Source organism: Barbus barbus, assembly GCF_936440315.1.
Source record: "Barbus barbus genome assembly, chromosome: 3".
Lineage (NCBI taxonomy): Eukaryota > Metazoa > Chordata > Actinopteri > Cypriniformes > Cyprinidae > Barbus > Barbus barbus.
Genome location: NC_136731.1, coordinates 26,105,357 through 26,123,984, shown reverse-complemented (window position 1 = coordinate 26,123,984; position 18,628 = coordinate 26,105,357). Strand labels below are relative to the sequence as shown.

The following is an 18,628-nucleotide window of genomic DNA, read 5'->3' as shown; positions in this document are numbered from 1 at the left end:
ACCAATGCTCATGACAAAGAGAGGAAAGACTGACAAATATGATACAGATGATACATAACACTACACATCCTGAACTCAAATCAATGTGATTGAGCACTGGGATTAAAATAAGAACCAGAGTTCCATTTGGAAACCTGAAATTGCATATCCCATGTTCAACACAGTCAGATCATACGCTGTTCCCCTCTAGGATCAGTTGCCATTCCTGGCTGGCTTTCATGATGATATTACATCTGAAAAAGAAACAAAGAAAACTTTGGCTACAGAAAGAAGTCGACATCCCCCATTCAACTAGTTGCCGCACCCTTGAGTGTGGACTGTAAAATTTGGCTAAAGCCGATGTCCCTCATTGGGCTGTCCTGTTTACAGAGCTGAAGTCTGTGGATTCTTCAAATCGGCTGTCAAAGGAGGGCGGCTGTGTGCTTTCACACAGAATGCCTGCCAGTCCTCCCATTGGGTTGGGGTGCGGCAGGGACAGATACTCGGCACAGTGAGAGGGGTGCCGCTCTACTTTGATGAGTGGCTGGGTAGACAGCTGGTTCTCCGGCAAATCCAGAGAGTCCCGCTGCAGGGCCAGGTCGTAGGATGGCGTCCTCCTCCGAAGTAGCATGCTGCTCTCCGACAGCTTTTTCATGGATGCGAGAGAAGTGGGAGCCTCCGTTTCAAACGGGGGCTCGATGGAGATACAGGGAGGGCTCATCTTTTTCTTCCGAGGAATGTGCAACGACTGTCCACGCATGGGAACGTGCCTCTTCTCACTGAGTTCTTGACCAAACAGCCCTTCATCTACTGAAGAGCAAATCTCAATCGAGTGTCTGCGATGGTCATCGGTTCCATAGGGTTTTTCCAGAAAACCCTCCGTGTCCACACTGAAGCACTTCTTCGGGTCTTTGAGTCTTAAGTTGGCAGCACTGCTGCAGTTCTTCACGGGGACAGGAAGCAGCATCCCTGAGGTGGTGTAAGGAGACAGGGAGTGACTCCGGGCTTCTGCCTGAATCCCTACCCACAGCCTTGCAGTACTGTTGATGTGGCGAACCTCCTCATCGGTCGGATCGGCGGAATCAAACATGGAGCCACTGGGGCTGGTGCTTCTGCTGCTGCTGGCCAGGCTGGGAGGTCGAGAAGGGATATTGTACTGGCTATGGGGCTGCTGGAAGGTGCAGACACTGGGGGCATGTCCACGTGGGGGCAGCAAGGGTGACCCCTGAGGGATGGGTCTGGTGATCCGAGGAACACGCAGCTTGAAGCTGCCTGTAGTTATCCCTGCCTGTTTGTCGGGATTGTCTTTGGAGTCGAAACTTTGCACGTCGACGGAGTCATTTTTAATTGCCTCCTGAAAGAATAAACACAGGACAACGTGAACTGCAAGCACTGAACAACAGTGAAGCACTTAATACGGATGGGACGAGCGAGAGTATACCTGTTTGCGTAAAGTCCTGCCTATGCTGTGGGTTGGAGAGGGTATAGGAGGGGGAATCTTGGGGAGGTAGTTGAACTGGGAATGGGGAGGAACACCGGGGACCTGGAGCAGGGAATGGCTTTCGCATGGCTGGGAGTGGACTGAGGTGATAGAGCCTACAGGAAAGGTTAATGAAGACTTTACATACATTTTTCCCCCTTTTGAGATCAGTAAATATTAATACACAAAGTCATGTACTCTGATTCTTTATACCTAATTCAAGGTACCCTTGACTGGCTTCCACTTCTTCTAGTGGATAAGGAGCACTGGCTGGCCTCACAGGTCGAAACATGTAGCTGTCATTGGGCAAAGAATGCATCCTTGACACTGACATTTTCCGTGGAGAGAGCAAGTCTTCTTGTGTTCTTTGCATCCCCTCATCCTGCGGAAGAAAAATGTATTCTTCTGCTTTTGTGCTTTTGCCCTCACACAAACTCACAAAGCTATAAACACCTAGAGCCAAGCTTGCCAGGTTCATTCACCAGCTCGCTGCAGCTGAAAAAGCAAATACACTCGTTGCCAGAGCAGACCATGAGGGGTAACAAATGTTCCTGGCCTCCCCGCAGAGCCTCACTTCTCACTGTCCACATCCCCTCAGCATATTTTCTTTGTATTGTGACAACTCAGCATCCAATAAAACACAAATGCATTTCTGTTGCCCGCAGCTAACTCAGGCTGCTCCTTATAGAGTTAATGGTACTCAATAAGTGCAGAACTAAACTAAGAAAACAAATGAGATAAAGTTTTGTACACTATTGCCAGTTTATTATACCACTTTTTTTTGTCAAGGAGCCCCAAATATGATGATCCCCCAATGAAAGAACTAAAATATAGAGACAGATATATATTTTCATGTATAAAGAAAAATATTAAGTGTTATATACCCTAGTACTCTGTTGCAGCCCCCTGGAGTTCCCCAGATCTCAGTTTGAAAACCACTCATTATACTTAAATATCTTAAAACTATAAATACATGGCTTAACTAAAAACATTCATACTTTTTGACATTTATTAACGCTTATTGATGACTCCTGAGTCATGTGGGGCAAACTGTGGCATGTATACCTGTCCAGGTGAATCTGGGTGTGGTCCTACATAAGTTGCCCTTCCTTCCGGCCCTGAAGAGCTCCCTGCTGAGACGTTGCTGAGACGCCGAGCCATTTCCATCTCCATCTCTATCTCAGCATCCATTTCTGCATCTTCTTTAGCCTCCTTATTGCTTTCCTCCAGGTGTTTCATCAGTACAGCCACCACCACGTTAACCAGCACAAACTGAGCCATTAGCACAAAGGTGACGAAGTAGATGGGGGAAATCAGGGGCAGATAGCTGAAGCAGCTACTTTCATTTGGCAGGCATTCTCGCAGAGTGTCCTGCAAATATGCAATATGTTAATGAATAAAACTGCACCTACAAAACTCTCAATGCAATTAGAAAAAGAACAATGAAGAGTCTTTCTGCACTGTATACCTTCATTATGCCATTCCAGTTGTCCCCCGTCGAGACTCTGAATAACGTTAAAAAGGCCATTCCAAAGTTATTAAATGTAGCATGTCTGCTTAATCCGTCGCAAGGGTTGTTTTCATCACATACTAGATGAAAATATAGATAAATAATAGTTTGATGACAGTCAAATACTTTTTATACACAAAAAGCACAGCTAGACTATCACTGAATATGTTGTTAAAAGTGGAGATAACCTGACAGAGTCCCCTCTATTACCATTAAAGGAGCAAACGAGCTGTTACCCCCAGACACGTCTGACACAATAATTAGCATTGATTTTAAAGTTGAAGGCTAATGAAAGTAATTAGAGTGCTTGCCCTTTAAGAGAAAGCATAATCCTGCCATTCGTGTTCCAGAGGCCTCTCGCAGAGATATAATTAGCATAGAAATGTCTATTTGAGCCTAGAGGCTATCTTACAAAAACGCTGTCATTGCAGGAACAAGCTCTAAAGATCAACAGAGCTAATTTAGGTTCTTCTCCCATTATGACAACACTGTATTCTAAGGAGAGCTCTAAAACTGTGAGAGAAGCATGCCTTTGGGGACCAAATTTAAGCATTTCTGACCCAAAAATGAGAGTGGCAGCTAAGGTAGAGCAAAGCCGCTAGAACTGTGAAATGGAGAGCTCAGTATGAACAGTGTGCAGGATTGCAGCACTGACCTAGTTTCCCAAAAAGCTCCACGCCAAGTGCCGCATAAATGAAGAAGAGGAGCATAAACAGCAAGCCCAGATTTCCCACCTAAAGAGAGGAAGCGCATTATCACTGTCACGGTGCACACAGCAGGGAGGAACAAGGAACACGCAGACGAGGAGGTAAACTCAAATAACATACTTTACTGATGAATGCAGGCCAAGGCAAGGCAGACATCAAACACCGGGGAGTAACGAGTAGACCAAACGAAATGGCACTACACAGACAGGACTTAAATACTAGGCTAATTAACTCAAACACACCTGGAAACCAATAAACTACTAATCACATAACGAGGACAGGAAACAAACCAAATATGGGCATAGAAACACAGGGCACACGTGGAAACACAAGACACACACAACAGAGGACTGACAATCACAGTATGTTATTAAACAATCAATCATGGGGAGTAACATCGTGTTATAGATATTTTATCGCCAACTTTCTCTCTGTCCTCCCCCATGTCTTACACATCCACACAAAGACAAAAACAAATGCAACTGTGCAGTACATCTATATCTCTTTAAAGCAACATCACACATACACAGCATACAGTATACACTATAAAATTGTTTTGTCAGGCAATGTTTTGTCTACAATATAATGTACAGTATATTTTTGAGTTACTTTAGCTGTTACAATATTATTCTCGGTAACGCATTAGTTTAGGGACCAGTTCACATTATTCAGTTAACTACTTACTTTTTAGCATGCATATTACTAGCATATTGGCTGTTTTTTAGTAGTTATTAAACACACAGCATGACCATATTCTACATCCCTTAATCTTGCTCAATACCTAAACTTAAGAACTACCTTACTAACTATTAATAAGCTGTATTTAGGAGTTTATTGAGGCAAAATTCATAGTTAAGAGTTACTTAATAGCGAGAATTGGAGCAAATAAAACCTTGTGACCTTATTCTCTATATCATACTGTTTTAAATGCATTAATGCAACCGAATGCATTTGGCCATGTTAAATAATATATAATAATAATATAAAAATAAATGTCAGTCAAAAATATTTTAAAAAATTTATATTTTTAACAAGTTAACAAATATAAATACAATATCATATAAAAATAATATACATATTTTAATAAAAGTATATTTATTATTAAATAAATACATGAATGATTTGATGTAAAAACACACACAACATTAGTTACCTGTGGTAAAGCTTGCATAACTGTGTCTAGCAGGGCTCTCATGCCTGTAGCCATCTTCAAAAGCTTCAGTACTGTGGGCAAGAGCACAAAGAGGCACAAATCAAATCCCAGGCTATTTGTAATAGAACATGCAAATAATGTTTTTGTTAACTAGCTAAAATTAAAGTACCTCTGGCTATCCTCAGCACCCTCATAATGCGGATGATGGTGGGGTTGATTGGCAGTGCCGCGTTCATCTTGATCTCCTCCAGGGTGATGCCCATGATAGAGAGCAGGACTATGGCTAGATCCAGCTGGTTCCATCTGCCAGCAAATTACAACATTATACAGTTAAAATACAGCATCCAGCAACGAGCATCGTTTAGCTAATCGGTTTTTGAGCATAGGCAAGCTGAGCAAACAAACGGTACACAGATTTATGAGCGTATTGCAAATAGAACAACATACTGTTGATTGCACCTGTACATGTGCTAATGTGGGATTAATGATAAGCAACAGGGATCATGACTCCTTTTAATTTAGCATGTTTCATTTGACTTAATCACACTGTCACGCTTAATTACAAAAGTGTTTTACAATGTGTTACTGAGGTTAGTGAAGTGCCCTGTGATAATATACATAATTCATTTAAAGGGGACCTATTATGCAAAAATCACTTTTATAAGGTGTTTGAACACAGTTGTGTGGCTGCAGTGTGTGAAAACAACCAGCCTATAATGGTAAAAATCCACCCACTCATTTATTTATAATCTAAAAAAATCATAAACAGTCTCTCAGAATGAGCTGTTTCAGATTATCCCTCTGTTCACGTCACCGAGGGGAAAAAGTCCAACCCATTAGTGACGCTGTCCTATAAGCACAGATACAGCCCTGATTGAGAATCTGCGGTCCGCCTCCGCCATTAACGTTACTGATTACTGTAGCTGCTGGAGATATACAATGTCAGCGCCAAAGAGGCTTTTCAAATGTTGTGTTTTGGGATGCACTAACGAACATAGGAGTCGCCATAATCTCCCCTCATCTGAGCTGCTGAGGACACTGTGGTTAAGTTTCATTGTCCAAGGAAATATCCCGGAAAAAAACGGTAAAGTCCCTAGTACGTGTAGGAATCAATACCAACGCTTTGTGCGCGAACGTCAGCTCCAGACAAAGTAAGTATCATGCGTTTGTTTTCTTAATTGCGCTTCTGAAAGAGCTTCTTGACACTCTGTGAGGCTAATAATGCTAAAGCTACCATCGTCTTTGCCTGTTTTCACTGGTGCTGTCTTCATGAATGATCGCTAATAGGAAGAATGTGGTGGTTAAAAGCTGCATATGAAAGCAATGTGAGTCGATTGCTTGAGTTTGTTGAGCTCATAATCACGAGTGGGACTAATAATGGGACTAATCTGTGCAATTCATAAATGCAAATTTATTATGCACAGTATAATCAGATGACTGACTTTGAAACAGAGTACGTTTTCTGTAAAGATAACAGGCTTATACTAATCGTGGAATGTTTATTTGCAAAGGCTAGCACTGCTTGTCACGGCACGGCGAAGAAGCGCCGCGAAAAGATGAGGTCAGGGTCCAAGTGCAGGTAAGGCTCTTTTATTTCAAAACAAAAAGGCCAACACGGCACAAAAAAGCAAAACAGAAAAGGACTGGGATACAAACGGCAACAAAGTGCATGTATCCCAGACCAGAGCCAAAGACTAGAAATATTACAATGACAAATAACAATTAACGAACCCAGGCAGAGTGGTGAGAGAGGGGAGACTATATAATGGTGACCTCTGGTGGCGACAGGGAGAAGCGCAGGGCCCGGACTCGTGACATGACCCCTCCTTTAAGGAACGGCTTCCAGACGTTTTATAATATTGCCAAAAGAACAAAAGTCTGAAGCATAAGAGTAATTTACATAATCTTCCTTTTAATCGCTCACACCCTTTTTTATTCCTCAAGAGACATATTTTGATTGTAGTTCTTCTTTAATTATTGTGAATTATTTTTTCTGTCTAATCTAAGTGAGAGTCAGTCATGCTTTGATCTCATGTCTTTGTTGGTTTGAATAATAAATCAGTGCACACCATCTCTGAAAGAAGTTAAAATATATTATGCTGTATACAAAGCTGATGGGGTCTTTAAATAACTTTATTGGGTTAAGCACTTGGAAATTACTGCATGACTACAGATATCTAAGAATACAAGTATATCCAATGCACAAAGAGAGCATGAGATAAGGGACCGACAAGACTCCCCATAGACCTTCTTAGAGAGACATTAGTATCAGGATTAGAATTGGAATAAGAAGGCTTAGTTAAAAATAAATTGGTAATGAGAATGTAATGTATATAGCAAATGTGTAATAAGCTAATACCATCTAAAGTGCACGCTAATAAACACTTGTGAATGCAGCTTGAATACATAATTGTTTTTAAGTGAATATATAATCATTTTAGCACATTATTTCATAATATCAGTATAAAATGGATTTTATTTCCAGAAATGTATTCAGTGCAATATATGTATATTATTTATCTTATTTACAGTATAATATATTGTTTTTCTTATTTACAGTATATTTACATTTACATTAGACATCTATTAGGGCTGTGCAATTAAATCTAATTAGATTTATCTCGTCAGTAAAGCCGGTTCAGTGATTGGCAGTAAACCGTCATCACCTGCTTTCAAATGGAGCAGTAATTACTACACAGAGCCGTAGTTCACCGACAAGATAGGCAATATCACGTTCATAATCGCAGACGAATCGCCTTCGATTATGAACACAAATTGCCTTGCTTGTCAGTGAACTACGGTTCTGTGTAGTAATTCTTGCTCCATTTGAATGCAGGTGATGGCGATTAACTACTAATCAAGAAACCGGTTTTACTGACTAGATGCACATGATAATCTAATTCGATTAATTGCACACATCTATAGAGCCATATTGTAGGTCAGAATACCTGTCTTTGAAGAATCTCCGAAAACCAAATGCCACAAGCTTGAGCAAAGCCTCAATTATGAAGATGATGGTAAAGACATAGTTACAGTATTTCAGTGCCTCTTCAAGGTACTGTGTGAGACAGAAACAATGATTTCAGCAGTTTTAATGCTGCAGTTTGCAGGAAAATAGTATTTTGATGCTTAAACCACATTTATTAATGCATAAATGTCTTTGCATTATATAAAAATATCAAACTAGGGACCAGATTCAAGAAAATCTTAAGAAAAGAATATAAGAACATTTATAAGAATGTTTCTGAAATGATAAATATTTTTAACTTCATTCTTAAAGGTGCTGTATGTAGGATTTTGACTCTACTAAAGCATAAAAATACCATAATATGTTTGCAGATATTTAATAAACATGCTAAGTTAACATACTTGTTTATCTGAAAAACAATGTTACAGTCAGTTATTCTCCTTTGAAAATGTGCATTCTGGCCCGGAATGTCCATGTTTGTTACGGTATGTGAAACCCGCCCACTGCCAGTTTACCCAATTGTATTTCAGCATGCCGGGTTGCCAGTTGGCGGAAAACACAGCGTATTTAATTTCATTCATTGTAATGTGCGCTTGTTTCTGTTGGTGTCGTTAATCTGGCAACCTGCTTGTGCACCAAGTCTGAGGAGGAGGGGCCGGGTGAAAAAAACGTCTCCAATATTTTGAATTTGGACTGCAATACCTAGTTCAACCGCTAGGTCAATCCTACATACGGCACCTTTAAGAATGTTTTGTGAATCTGGCCCGGGTGTCATTTATTTCAAATGTACAAACACTTTTAAAGTTTGTTACTTTAGGTTTCAAATGATGAAATGCAGCTTTATGCAACTGTAGATCACTAGATCAAACAAATCGAGATTCAAAGTGTTCGTAGACTCACTTGAGGCTGATTGAAATGCTCAATAGACATAGTGACCACATTGATGCCGATGATGCAGGTGATGAAGAGGTCCAGGTAGTGATTGGTACACAGTGTGTGGATGTAGAGCCGGGCTGGAGAGTAATCTGCATAGTATGGTCTCTGTTGGGCCTCTGTTGATACAGTCATACAGACAGACAGCACAGAACGGTCAGTGCAGTGTAAACACAGATAAACTAAATCACTAATGCAGAGGAAAAAGGCACTGGGTGTGAGGGGACAAATGCTACAGAGAGGACCGGTACTTATCTCGCCACCATTGTGATATTATTGCAAAACTATCCGCTGAAAGTCCTCTCATGCAGCACTTGTGCCTTCATGGGTTTCAAGCATGCTGCTTTGGTGAACATGCCGTTGTAAACATGGCAGTATGTTGGAGAACATATGAAAGGACTTCTGTGTGTAGCACTGGTTATGGGAACTTATTGAGTGTTTCTCGAGAGCTTAGAGGTGACTGTTTATCGATTAGTTGTACTGTGTGTGATATATTGGACATGACAGCAACCGTAAATTTGATTTGAGTTTGAATCCATCTTTCTGAGTCTGCCATAAAAGCATGTTTACAGGTAAATACCATATGCCAAGAGAGAAGCCTTTGAGCTACTGAATATCTGATAGAGATATTAAACATGCAGGTACAGCATAAGCATTAAATGAAACATCTCTCCCTAGCAGATACCACACTCATGGCCACCCTGAAAGTCTTACTTAGTTGCACACAGAAACAGCCTGTCTTTCAGTATGATGGGATAATGGCAGGCCCAGATGAAATCTGTTGACGTTTTTAACATGTTCTGATCTGAATTTGGGGAATATCTGATTAATTCTGTACTCTTAGTGATAGCTGAAAGATTTATTAGCAAATTAGTCCAAATATTCAATGAATGAGCTCAAGGGAAGAGCATTTTATTTTAATTTTGAGGAAATCCGCTGAGCTTTCTGTGGGTGCAGATTCCGTGTGAGTCTGAATAATGAACAGATCCACAGATTGGTAATTTGGATATATTGTATCTAGAAATGTTTCTTCAACCTCAGGTACCTTTGTGTCCAAAGCGGTTTTTGTTCTTTATGTCCCAACTACGATCATCTAAACAAATGTGAAATGAACAGTTGTGATATTTATTGCATAACAATTTTTGTTCAAAATTATGTCATTTTCACCACACCAAACATTTTAGGTTATTGAGTGATGTGTGAAGGTAAATCTTCCTAAATTTCGACTAGAATACTACTCAGCACAATACACAATCTGAGATGTGATGTTAATTTTCATAACTGATGTATGACAAATGTGTTCTATGAAACTGTTTTCTTAAAGTCCACATGGCCATAGTTGAAGAAACACCTTTTTATACTAGGGATGTCCCGATCAGGTTTTTGTGTCCCCAATGCAATCTGAGTCATTGAGTATCACTCGATACCAAGTCCTGATTCGATACTTGTATATTCCTAGTGTTTGATGCACAATTCAAGTACATTAAAGTTATTAAAATCAATCCAATGTACAGTATACAGAGTTGTGCAGAGAGTAAAATATATATATGTATGTATGTGTGTGTGTGTGTGTGTGTGTAAACATATACAGTTGTGGTCAGAATTATTGGAACCCTTGGTAAATATGATCAAAGAAGACTGTGAAAATTAACCTGCTTTGTTAATCCTTTTGATCTTTTATTTAAAAAATTCACAAAAAGCTAACCTTTCATTGGATAATAAGAATTTAAAATGGGGGGAAATATCATTATGAAATAAATGTTTTTCTCAAACACACGTTGGACACAATTATTGGCACCCCTAGAAATTCTTAAGAGTAAAATATCTCTGAAGTATATTCCCATTCATATTCACAATTTTGAGCACTCTAGGGTGATTATGAACATGAAATTATCCAGCCATGGCTTCCTGTTTCACAGAAATATAAATAGGAGAGAAAACAAAGCCCAAATTTCCTTAATCATCCATCACAATGAGAAAAAACAAAGAATATATTTCTGATGTGCAGCAAAAGATAATTGAGCTTCACAAATTAGTGAAGTGGCTTTAAGAAAAGAGCTAGAGCAGTGAAAATCCCCATTTCCACCATCAGGGCAATAATTAAGAATTTCCAATCAACAGAAAATGTAATGACTCTTCAAGGATCACAGCTGGAGAATTGCAGAAAATAGTTGAGTCTCGGGGTCAGAAAACCTTAAAAAAAAATTGTCAAACAGCCCCTACATCACCACATGTTGTTTGGGAGGATTTCAAGAAAAATTCTCCTAGCTCATCCAAAAACAAACTCCAGCATATTCAGTTATCAGACAGGACTGGCACTTCAAATGGGACTGGCTTCTATGGTCAGATGAAACTAAAAAATTAGCTTTTTAGCAGCAAACACTCAAGATGGGTTTGGTGAACACAGGGATAAAAAGTACCCCATGTGTACAATGAAATATACTGCTGTATTTGTGATGTTGTGGGCCTATATTTCTGCTGGAGGTCCTGGACATCTTGTTCAGACACATGGCATCATGGATTCTATCAAATACCAACAGATAAAAAATCAATAAGTGACTGATTCTATTAGAAATCTTATAATGGGCCATGTTTGGATCTTCCAACCGTACAATAATCCAAACACAAACCTCAAAAACAACACAAAAATGGGTCACTGAGCACAAAACCAAGCTTCTGCTGGCCATTCCAGTCCTCTGACCTGAACCCTGTAGAAAATGAGTGAGGTGAACTGAAGAGAAGAAGCACCGTCATGGAGCTGTGAATCTAAAGGATCTGGAGTGACTCTGGATGAAGGAATGGTCTCTGATCTCTTGTCAGGTGTTCTCTAACCTCATCAGGCATTATAGGAGAAGATTTAGAGCTGTTAAACTGACAAATGGAGGTTTCAAAAAGTATTGAATAAAAATGTGCCAATAATTGTGTCCAACGTGTGTTTGAGAAAAACATTTATTTCATAATGATATTTCCCCCCATTTTAAATTCTTATTATCCAATGAAAGGTTAGCTTTTTGTGATTTTTTTTAAATAAAAGATCAAAAGGATTAACAAAGCAGGTTAATTTTCACAGTCTTCTTTGATCATATTTACCAAGGGTTCCAATAATTCTGACCACAACTGTATATATATATATTATCTATGTATATATCTGCACACTGTATAAAGACATTTGTAGAATATGGGGCTACTGATGTAAAATTCTTGCATTTTATATATACCTACAATAAGCAGAATAATTTCAACATATGGTAACAAAGTGGAGATATGGTTAGAAAGCATGAAGTTTGCATCTGTCAGTCAAATCCGAAGCAAGACGCAACCCATAGCAATGCGTTATGACAACGACGTCTCAGTCTGAAGGCAGATAAAAGTAAACGATAAATGAGTGATCGTTACAAAAGTGTGCATCAAATATACCATTTTGGTTGTAATGGCAGCTGAGCATGCCCATTTGAGCGTCTTCATTTCCTTTTAATGGTGGTTGACAAATCCACTGGAAAGTGAATACTGCCACCTACTACACATCACCGGCATTACAGCTGACATAAAATAAGGATCAGGCTTAGGAGAGGTGATACCGATCAGTTAAAAAAAAATGCGCGATCAGCCCTGATCCTTGAGATCGGCTCGGGACATCTGTAATTTATATGAATATTTGCCTCCTTTTCTTCCCTGTCCTGCTAAATGCACTCTGTGTTGAGGACTGTTTTGTGAGACGTCCTTTGATCTATCCCAGAAGAATGCATTGAGGGGCTCTTTGAATAGATCCAGGCAAATAAAACTCAACTGCTATGGACTCAGCTATGAGTACTATAAGTCACACTCACATACACGATTAATCCCTTGACTGCTGTAAAGGCTGGAGGAGCCAAGTGTGACAAACATAGATAAAACTGCCAGCTTTTATGCTAAAGATCATTTATCAGGAAGCTTTGTCCTGGCAGGCGAGGTGCTTAAACAAAGATCACACTTCTTCACATTTATTCATTTAGTCACTTCAAATCATGGCCGGCATTCTTAGATTCCTTAATGCTCACAATCAGACAACCCTAATAGTGCCCTCAGCGTACCAGACTGATTTAGACAGACAGCCAGACCACAGGCAACTAACCTTATTCAGTCTCTCAACTGGATATGATGTAACTTTCCTTGATGTAATATTACATATGTTTGAGTTCAGCACTCTCAAATTAATATCATCCACACATCTGCCAAACCCATCTTAAAAACTGTCACAGAGCAACTGCCTCCTCTCACATCATTGTTTCCCAGCATCCACACTCTCTTTGAGTTTCTTACCCCTTTGGTTGTATTACAGCTAGGGTTTTCAATCGATTAAAAATTGTAATAATTTAACTTTGCTGATTAATTTAATTAAATGAAATGTATTAATCAGTTTTTCTTAGCAAATCCCCAAGTGAAGATAAATCAAAGACACAACAGGAGAGGACTGAATCCTTGAATATAAAAAATGTCTTCAGTGTCATTGATCACTTGCCTACGGTCCTTAGGAATCCATTTTGCAACAGAGTTTGTATCTGTCTGATATATACTGTTGTTCAAAAGTCTGGAGTGTTAGATTTTTTTTAAACGAAACTTTATACTTTTATTCACCAAGGAAGCATTAAAGTGAACAAGTCAGAGTAAAAACATTTGCTACAAAAGACTTCCATTTCAAATAAAAGCTGTTCTTTTGAATAAGGAGAAAATAATTTATCCTGGTTTCTACAAAAATATTAAGCAGCACAACTGTTTTCAACACTGATAATAATAATAAATGTTTCTTAAGCAGCAAATCACCATATTAGAATAATCTCTGAAGGATCATGTGACACTGAAGACTGGAGTAATGGGATACATCACAGGAATAAATTATATTTTTACTTACATTTTACTGTTACTTTATTTTTGATCCAATAAATGCAGCCTTGGTGAGCATAAGAGACTTGAGACTTCAAAAACAAAAAATCTTACCGACCCAAAACTTTTGAACAGTAGTGTAAACTTGGCGGTCATTCACAGAGGATGCACTCTTGGTCTAAGTACACATGCAGACTGACATTTTTGGCCATTGCGCTGCATATCGTGCCATGATTATAACATATTAAAAGCAACTTTTTCGAGCATAAAAGTTTTGAAAACCATTATTACATGCGAGGATGGGCAAACAGCTTTTTGCTGCCTGTTATCAGTAAGTGTTTTTTGGCGAGGTGCATTAATACTTCAACTTTGAATTGCTCTGATGGTAGGAAAATGAACACTTAACTAACACATTAAATGAACAGTCTTAATTAGTACTAGTTGAAGCTTCTATTAATTGACCACACTCCAATATTTAGAGTATTCATAGCAGGACGTTCTGCTGCTTTGGCCATGATGCTGACCCCATATGTACTTTGCAAACTTCCCTTGTTGGCTTCCCATGCAGCATTTTGTGTTGTGGGTATCTCATGCAGGAACATGCTGCAGTCCATCACAATCCAAGGCTGACATCAGATCAGTGCCAAATTGTGCATGGTTTTTAAATTTCCTCAGCCTTTTGACTGCTTCTGTCTTTTTTTTTTTTAATCTTTCTCTAGCTTTCTCTCTCAGGCTCTGGAAGCAGGCAGTGCTCAGAAAAATAGACTACCGACCAGACCCGCAATTCGCCTTACTCCTGCGCTTTTTCTCCAGCAGTCTCTGTCTCTTCTCCTCACGCAGGCGCGCCTCCTCTTCCTCCTGGTCCTGACGACACTTGTGGAAGTTCTCCACCACCACTCCCACAAACATGTTCAGCACAAAGAAGCTGACGATCAGCAGGAAAGAGATGAAATAGAGGAGCATCCAGGGGTTGTGATTGCGCTCAGGCTGCAGGCGTGAAGACAGAAAGATAGAGGACACATCCATCATATAACAAATTAGGAAAGTCATGTGATTAGGAAAGTCATGTGCCAGAATGAGCAAAGCAGATCCAAACCTGCATGTCCACCCCAACAGCGTCCAACCCGTCATACATTATATTGACCCAACCGTCCTTACAGGAAAGCACGAACAGCGACATGAGAGCCTGCGGAAGAGAGACACGTGCCGGCAAAACCATCATTCATTCAGTGTAGTTACAGAGATCAGGGAATCATTTCAACCATATTACTGCAGACAGCATTTGCTGAAAGTCCTATAAAAATGAAACAGCAAAAAATGAAAATTCTGTCATTAATTACTCACCCTCATGTCGTTCCAAACTCATAAGACCTTCGTTCATCTTCAGACACAAATTAAGATATTTTTGATGAAATCCATGAGCTTTCTGACCCTGCATAGACAGCAACGCAACTACTACAATCAGGGCCCGGAAAGGTAGTGAGGACATTGTTAAAATAGTCCTTGTGACATCAGTGGTTCAACAGTAACTTAAAGAAGCTACGAGAATACTTTGTGTGTCACATGGACTATTTTACTGATGTCCTTCCTACCTTTCTGTATGGAGCCCCTTAAGGGACATGGTGGTTGAAAAAAATTGGGGTGAGTGCAAAAAATTCCTATATAATACAGCTTATTTGGCCTTTTTTATCATCTTCATTAGGCCGTGCTAAGCATTTTCTGAACAAATACAGTGATTTAAAAATACCAAATCTGTTTACAGTTTATATTACGCACGGAAAAGCAGATGAGCCAAACGAAACAGCTTGAAGAAAAAGGCCAAATATGCTATATTATATAGGCTATTAAAAATATGTACTGTGTACATGCAAGCCCAAAATATGAGCTGAATTGCACGATAAGTGTTTTCTCCCCCATAGAAAAGCGTGTTTAACGTGGTGGCTTAATATAAAAAAAACAGTGATAAAAAGCTCAAGGTTTATATTTTATGAAAAAATTACACTATGCACAGAAAAGCAACGTGCTAAGAGTTTTTTATAATGTTTTGTCTGTGGGGGAGAAAACACTGTGCGTTCCATTCCATGCTGTGCGCAATATAAAATGTAAACAGATTTGGTATTTTTAAATCACCATCTTCATTCATTAGCCTACCTTAAGCGTTTTCTATGGGGAGAAAAAGCGTAACATGCAGGGCGTTGCATTCATATTCTGGGCTATTCTGCTTTATTAATAGTAATATTATTAATAAGGTTATTAATATTAGCCTAACAATTTTATCAGCATTTATAATTATCGAATTTGGTCCTCCAATGTCACTGTTTTAAAACAGTAAGCCACATTAAGCATTTTAGAATGTCCCAGACTGTGCCTTGAACTAAGCACTGATGTATTTCTTTATTTGAGTCCAAGTTCAAAATAAAACTCTATGAACCGCTCCACTGTGAACATATGGAGCTGCATAAACCACTGCAAGCTGTTAACAGGAAGAGTTTGTCTGAACTCAACTGGTTTTGCGAGGGAATGCAAAGATCTTTGCGAGAGAATGCAAAGTTTCTCGAGGGAACGCAAAAGTTTTGCGAGAGAACGCAAAACATTTGAAAAATATTTTTTCCCCCCACCTCAAATTTTTTCCACTCACCCCGAATTTTTCCCACAACCATGTCCCTTAAGGGGCTCTGTATTTCTGGGCCTTAAACATGGTAGTTATGTGCTGTCTATGCAGGGTCAGAAAGCTCTCGGATTTCAACAAAAATATCTTAATTTGTGTTCTGAAGATGAACGAAGGTTTTACGGGTTAGGAACAACATGAGGGTAAGTAATTAATGATAGAATTTTCATTTTGGGTGAAATAAACCTTTAAAAAATATATGCAAAAATCAAATTTTTTTCTGGAAAATAAGTTTTATGCAGGCAAAAAATTTTTAAGTTACATTTTTTAAACCATTTATGACCATTATCTGGTCAGAATTTTCATTTTTGGGTGAACTATCAATTTAAATGTGCCCAAACCAATGAATAACACTTACCTGTCCCAAGTTGTCAAAGTTGTACTTTCTCCGAATCCACTTGTAGTTCGCTTGAAGACAATCAGACTTATTGGTGATGTTTTTGGTGTCGCCACCTTCACAATGGTAAAACTTTCCTTTGAAGAGCTGTAAATGATAATATCGCTACTGTGTTATCTGAAAATACCTCACATTTCTGTTGAAAAGCATATGCCATTTGAAGTAATTACCTGAACTCCAAGAATGCCAAAGACAATAAAGAAGGCACAGCAGATCAGCACAATGTTCCCAATGGGCCTCAGGGATGTTATTAGCGTTTCCACCACCAGCTTCAGTCCAGGAGCACGACTAATCACTCTATTTATGTGAAAAAAACGCAGACGCAATCTAGTTCACCCTGTTTGAATTCCAGGAACATTTATGTAATGGTACAATTGTCTGGTACAAACCTTTGTGATCAATAAACCTCTGCTTAGTCTTACCTCTAAAATAATTCAGACTTCATTTTGCAAAGCTTTAGAATCGGTAAGTGAGAAGGGGCTTTTAGCGTGTAGACTCGGGAGATCATGCAACCACATAATTAACCTTCAGTTTATTCCTTAACTGGAGCACTGACCATGTAGCGGATTTCATTGATTGCTTGAGCCTCAGACAGGCACGTTGTGAACTTTCACTAGCTCACCTCAGCGGCCGCAGAGTTCTCAGCAGACGAAGAACCCTCAGGATGCCAAGGATTCGGTTTTCACTAGTATAGGCCAGAGAGACCAGGATGTCAATGAGAGAGACAGAGACCAGCACCCCATCCAGAACATTCCAGGTGCTCTGCAGATAACTTTGCTTCCCTGCGCAGAAGCCGAGGGCCACCACCTTTAACACAAGCCATATCACATCTGTAAGAGTATTTTGTGGGATGAATACTCCTTATATAGAGAAAAAACTGTACCATACCTTCACAGTCATTTCAGCAACAAAAATCACAGTGAAAACATAATTGGAGATACTGAGGATCTTTCGCTCCTGAAATGAAAAACAAAAGGACATACTGTATCGTACATCTAGTGAGCATGACAACACCAAATATTAGACACAAATGGCCATGATTGTACTTAAGCAAACTTACGGATGCCGGAATAGAGGGTCTTTCCAGAGCAATGGTAATGCAGTTTAGGAAGATGAATACCAAGACTATATGATCAAACAACTTGTGAGAAATTAACCTTTGACACATCATCCGAAACCTAGGACAGAATTGTATAATAATATTGCATTTCAAAATGGAATGTGAAACCTTGAAAGGAAAGCAGTAGTTGGTCAGTTGTTGTTGGAGATGGCAAATGCTTACTTGTTCTGAGGAGAGAACAGGTAAAGGGACCACTCTTCATGATCTTTACACCACTTAGGTTTATATGCCTCAAACGTCCTCTTGAGTCGGAAACAGAAGCTCTGTAAAAAACAAGAGAGAGATATAAGCAAATTGAACAAGAACTACAGCTAATTACTACAGCTCTAAACACTAACTACAGCATTGTCAGGAGTTTAAAGTGTTTAGTGTAGATAAGAACCTCCGGTTATAAACATTACGCTAATGGTCTCGATTCAATACATCAATAAAGAGGGATTCAAATTGATGCTTCTTTAAATTTGATGAATTACCATTTTATAGCCCTAACTGTTTATTTTCCAAATGTGTTTTCTGCAATATACATTTTGCACAATTAAAATCCTTTTTGTCTAACTGTCTAATTGATGTGCCAGGTACTTGGCTAGAAAGATGGATTAACTTGATGAAATGACACTATGAAGAAGCTGTAATTATGCGGATGGTAATACAATTGTGGGAAATCATTATAATAACATTTCCAACTAACTTCCACTTGTTCATATAAAGCACTGACATTTTATGCAGTTTTTATGGACTTTTTTTTCAACAGCTCAGTAGTGGCTCCAGTAGGGACAATGACAAAATGGCGCCGCTGATGGCAGCTATTGTGCGTTGCTCTTCAGTGTTTGTATTGTTTTTGTTTGTTTTTCCT

At 39.2% G+C, this 18,628-nt stretch overlaps 1 protein-coding gene across 1 annotated transcript in view; it reads right to left on the bottom strand.

The window, feature by feature from the left end:
- Positions 1-346: 346 nt before the first annotated feature.
- The window catches only part of LOC306853616 (voltage-dependent T-type calcium channel subunit alpha-1H-like), a gene marked incomplete at both ends in the record, with an annotated part of 121,476 nt that continues 103,194 nt past the window's right edge, over positions 347-18,628 (bottom strand). Inside the window, 18 exons of the mRNA XM_079391153.1 lie at positions 347-1,333; positions 1,421-1,575; positions 1,673-1,841; positions 2,525-2,830; positions 2,928-3,049; positions 3,625-3,703; positions 4,830-4,900; positions 4,999-5,132; positions 7,778-7,887; positions 8,698-8,849; positions 14,385-14,577; positions 14,687-14,776; positions 16,617-16,742; positions 16,826-16,952; positions 17,278-17,462; positions 17,544-17,612; positions 17,716-17,833; positions 17,938-18,038. Of these exons, the coding sequence (XP_079247279.1) occupies positions 347-1,333; positions 1,421-1,575; positions 1,673-1,841; positions 2,525-2,830; positions 2,928-3,049; positions 3,625-3,703; positions 4,830-4,900; positions 4,999-5,132; positions 7,778-7,887; positions 8,698-8,849; positions 14,385-14,577; positions 14,687-14,776; positions 16,617-16,742; positions 16,826-16,952; positions 17,278-17,462; positions 17,544-17,612; positions 17,716-17,833; positions 17,938-18,038 (3,294 nt within the window). The remainder of the gene's footprint in view (positions 1,334-1,420; positions 1,576-1,672; positions 1,842-2,524; positions 2,831-2,927; positions 3,050-3,624; positions 3,704-4,829; positions 4,901-4,998; positions 5,133-7,777; positions 7,888-8,697; positions 8,850-14,384; positions 14,578-14,686; positions 14,777-16,616; positions 16,743-16,825; positions 16,953-17,277; positions 17,463-17,543; positions 17,613-17,715; positions 17,834-17,937; positions 18,039-18,628) is intronic.